The sequence below is a fragment of the Medicago truncatula genome, chromosome 6 (assembly GCF_003473485.1).
Source record: "Medicago truncatula cultivar Jemalong A17 chromosome 6, MtrunA17r5.0-ANR, whole genome shotgun sequence".
Taxonomy (NCBI): domain Eukaryota; kingdom Viridiplantae; phylum Streptophyta; class Magnoliopsida; order Fabales; family Fabaceae; genus Medicago; species Medicago truncatula.
The window spans coordinates 23,059,512-23,064,584 of NC_053047.1; the positions used below are offsets into that span (position 1 = coordinate 23,059,512).

The 5,073-nt window shown below is 30.2% G+C and overlaps 1 protein-coding gene across 1 annotated transcript; it reads right to left on the reverse strand.

The window, feature by feature from the left end:
* Positions 1–2,886: 2,886 nt before the first annotated feature.
* Positions 2,887–4,568, reverse strand: LOC25497071 (uncharacterized). The gene is made up of 7 exons (XM_024785362.2): positions 4,425–4,568; positions 4,214–4,346; positions 3,953–4,107; positions 3,761–3,878; positions 3,462–3,632; positions 3,279–3,347; positions 2,887–3,207 (listed from the first exon to the last, which is right to left on the reverse strand). The coding sequence occupies exons 2-7, from the start codon at positions 4,343–4,345 to the stop codon at positions 2,887–2,889; spliced, it is 966 nt and encodes a 321-aa protein (XP_024641130.1). The 5' UTR covers position 4,346; positions 4,425–4,568.
* Positions 4,569–5,073: the final 505 nt, after the last annotated feature.

Here is a 5,073-nt window from a genome sequence, read left to right on the forward strand (position 1 = left end):
CACATAAATAGAATTTTACATACGTTTGTTGGCAACAAAAAAAGGATTCATAAATAAAGTAATATTCAATAATATAATTATTAATCCTTGCGAATCCTTGTAAAAATAAAAATTTCATTTGGACACTATTACTAAGCTACACAATAATGATCCTAAGAATAGTTCGTAACAAAATAAGTCCCATTTTCATATCCAGGTTAAAGAATACATGAATGACACTCCTGTTCAAAAAAATACATGAATGACACAATAAAATGTATTAAAAACCCAAATTCATAAAGATATCCATAAAAAATATAATCTTCAATACTTATATATTTATATATATATATATATATATATATATATATATATATATATATATATATATATATATATATATATATATATATATATATATATGGATTTGCTAGAACACACCCACTAGTTTTTATGTGGGAGTGTTTTAGCAAGTTATAACTAAAAAGTTAATAAATACACCTTAAGGTGTATGTTGCTATAACACACCTTCTAGAAAAACAAGTGGGTGTGTTCTAGCAAATCCTAAATATTTTAGCAAGTGAATAACTAAAAAGTGGTTAAATACATCATAAGGTGTAGCTTTGTTAAAACACTCCCACATAAAAACTAGTGGGTGTGTTCTAGCAAACCCCATATATATATATATATATATATATATAGGATCCATTGACACCAGGTGTAAGTCTAATGACATACACCAAATCTCAACCATTAATTTAAATTAATCTAATGGCTCTCATATGTCAAATTAAAGAAAATCAAAAGTTAGTTACATGTGATTACGTGTCTGACCATGTTCTTCTGTTCTCTCAAAGCTTCACAAATTTGCATAAACTTTGTCTGCATCGTTTCCTTTGTTCTCCCGTAATTGCAGATTTAAGTAATCTTCTCGTCAATTGCTCTTGTAATTCAAAATTAGACAAAAATCTGTTTCATATCTTACCTTAACAAATGGACCACAATCATCAATTTTTGTTCTTTTTTTTTTAAGGAATCGATTTATTGTTTCTTGAAATCCTTATTTATCCAAAGTGCTGCCATTACACATCACATGAGCTTTTACGATGCATATATTGGAGTCAAATTAAACTAATTCTGGTTGGTTTACCCTATAATCAATGATATTGAATTAGACAATTAGTGGAAATTGATGAGTAAAGCTAGCAAATTTGTGGCTACAACATCTCAATTAGATCAGATCAATTTCAAGAATCCTCTCGTGTATGTGGTAAGGTTGTATAGATCTGCACTTTGACAATTAGGTTTCATTGACACCAAAACAAATAAAGAGAATCGGGAAAGAAAGAATAAGAGGAGTTGCATATGATTCACTTAATTTGATATATGAGAGCCATTAGATTAATTTAAATTAATGGTTGAGATTTGGTGTAAGTCAACGGATCCTGCCTCATATATGTATATATATACGAAACAATAGCACAAAAAAGTCAAATTTTTCATAGAATGAGTGAAAACGGGAATAAAACGCACAAACATCGCAAAATCATAAAAGAATATGCAAAGAGGAATGAGCAAAAATCTAAACTACAATAGAATATAAAATTCTTCGATACAATTAGCTTAAATGTAAAAACGCCAACAATAGACTTATCAAATAAACATTCTTAATTTTTCTCTTGGTACATAAACCTTCTTCAAGTTACATTACATGATTAGATCTACGTGATAACTCGTTAGAACTTGAGTTTCATATGACGATCTTACATATTTGGACAACATACATGGATATGTACAATATACAGAACTTGAGTTTCATATGACGATCTTGCGTATTTGGACAACATACACGGAGATGTACAATATATAATGAATTTATATGAGAAATTGAATAAATTTTCAGAATATGGAGCCATATTTCTCCAATGGAAACTAACATACAAATATAAAAAAAAATAAAAAATCAACCTAACAAATTAATATACATGGATATGTACAATATATAGAACATTGTAATGCGAGTACAAAGAACACTTTGTAATTTGTTTATATAGACTGATAATGAATACCTAACAAATTAAGAAACGCGGTCCAAAATAAAAAAGGTAACATCATTGATTTAGCGTGACAAAAAAGGCAACAACATTCCTTAAAAAAATTAATTAATTTTTTTTAAAAAGGCAACATCATTCATGTAAAATTGAAAAGCATTAAAAATCTCATTGTAAATCATCACGATAAGGCCTGATTACTTTCCACTACACAACATGGAGCTCAAATTTTAACAAATGCAGGAGATGGTAATAGACATAATTATTATAAGAACCATGAAGTTCCTTCTACAAAAATAAAAAGAAATGTGAACCTTATTCTTCGTCAAAAGAATTTAGAACTTCATGCTAGAAAATTACAACTATATAAATCTGTATCAATTATAGTCTCAATACCGACATATATATATATATATATATATATATATATATATATATATATATATATATATATATATATATTTGTTCGATGCAACGATTGTCAAACTAATAATCAGCAGGATTTACAAACACGAAATTCGAAGCTATTCGATAAGTAAACAAAAACCGTTATACTGTTTCCGATGCAAGTCGAATATTTTATGCTGACAAATAAGTAGATTATGAGATTGTAGTATACACGTTAAAAGAAATTTTAAAGGAATTAATGTAACGCTCAGAAATCCATCCACATTTAGTCATGCAATTTCCACAAACAATCATTATTTAGGTAGCAATAAATAATCAACACCGTATAAATTATAATTGATCAGTCGACTAAAACAAAATTTTAAAACCGCAGAAACAATTCTTAGACACGGGTAACAAACTATAAAGCTGCATTCAAATGCAAATCGACATTAAAATCAAATGTGAATTATCCAAAGGTCTTGCAATCAGGAGCATGACGAAACAATAAAAAGCAATGCATTAAAAAAAAACTGAAAGGTTCACTGACAAAATTCAAAACAACCAAGCCATGAAAACAAAAAGAAAAACAAAACTTCTTGTCCTTCTCCACTTTGATGTTCTTCAACAACTTGACCGGTCCATTGCCACCGCTGCCTTCACCATCAAATGGGCATGAACGCTTTGCAGGAGTAACATCAACCTCATCATTGGTAAGATCAACAGCCTTCTCAGCATCAACATCCTTAGTCCCAATCACTTTCGAATCACCGAACTTCTTGAGCAGGTTCTATTAAAAAAAAAAGGTGTAGACCAATAACTCATCATGCTAATGAACATCATGCAAATGCATTACGTTACCTGATTGACGGAGGAATCATTTTCAGCATTTTCAACCGCTTCAAAAGAGCCTTCAACCACTGGAGCCTCCTGCAAAAAAGATTGCCAAAAATTAATTTAGTACAAAGACACCATAAAAAAATAATACCAATAGTGCAAATCAAATGAAATTACGAATAACATCAACCATAATAATGCACATACAGTGGGAACCCCAGTAAACCTTTTCAGCAAATCTACATTGTTCGATATCCTGCGAACCCGATAAGATTTTTCAAACCTTGCATCGGTGCTTATGTTAGTTTCCACCTTAAACAGAAAGGTGGATTCAACCAAGGAGCTAATTTCTTTAGGCAATGTTCCGCTCTCATCAGACTGGTCATACAAACAACAATTACATAAGATATAAAAAAAAATATGATATATATAATTAAAATATAAATAAGTAAAAAAAATAAAAAGCAAACTAATGTTTTTATATTCGAACAATGAATGCAATTTACCCCCATGCTCTCGATCACATCAGCTGCGGTTTTTTTCAGCAAAAGAGTAGCATCACGATCAAAGATCACAAATGTAGCAGAGTCAGTCTCATCGATGACACGAACTTTGATCATGTACCTACTCAAATAAAACAAAATAAAATAAATATTCACACACATATGTCAAAAGAATATGAAAACCGTGTTACGAACCTAGGACAAACATGTATAACATGCTTATTACACTTGGCGCAAAAGAACATTTTCTCATCCGGCACCACTTTCTTGTTACAAACACATGCAGTGTACCACCACTCATCCGTATCTATAACAAATTTTACTGTAGCCTTCACTACAAAGCAAGACTCCTGCAAAGAATAACGTAAAACCATATGAGTAACTTTAATAAAAATTACATCCAAATAAAAAAATAAATCAAAAATTGATTTTAAATAAACAACAAAAGTAACAAACCATGGCACACTCCTTCAAGTCCTCGACAGTCTTCCTCGGTGTGATCTTAAGAAAATCATCCTCTTCGGTAATCCTCGACGGATCTTGAAGGAAAGTTATTCCAGGAGAGGGAACACCGTCCTTCCCAACCATCCTAATATTATCGGTACATATAAAAATTAGTAACCCTACGATCATTGTAAATTACAATATTAAAGTTGCATATAAGTACCTTTTCTTTAGATCATGAGCAACAATCAAATCAGGGTTAAAAATCAGCTTAGTAGAGTAGATTGTGTTCTGGACAGTAGCAGCCCTGCACAAATAATTTCAAACATTAACAGGTGAAATAACAAAAATCAATATCAATAAACAATAAACCCACACACAAAAAAAAAATGACCAGTGGATGTTTAAATGCTAAAGGTATCTTACTTTAATATTTTTTTTGAGAGAATGACATCCAAGATTATGTGTTACGATATTAAAAAATAAAACAAAAAAAATATTGAATACGAACTTAAGTTACGTATAGGATCATTTGATGTACGTCTCTCAGAAAATCTTTCCGTATAGGATCAATTCTGAACAGTGAGAACATCAAAGTATAAATGCTACGTTAAAAAATATATATACGTTTTTCCAGTTAGTGACATATGGTTACGCACATACAAATGGGGAAGAAACGATCTTAAAAAAATAAAACAAAGATTTTTGGAAGATAGTGACAGATGGTTACGTATTGGTCATATATTTGTTGAAAAACATATAATAATATCCACTCATGCAAACATATAATAATGTTGAAAAACAAAGATTTTTCTTTTAATTACGATATTAAAAAAAATGTTACCTTGCCAGATCATAACTTTGGCCAGCAG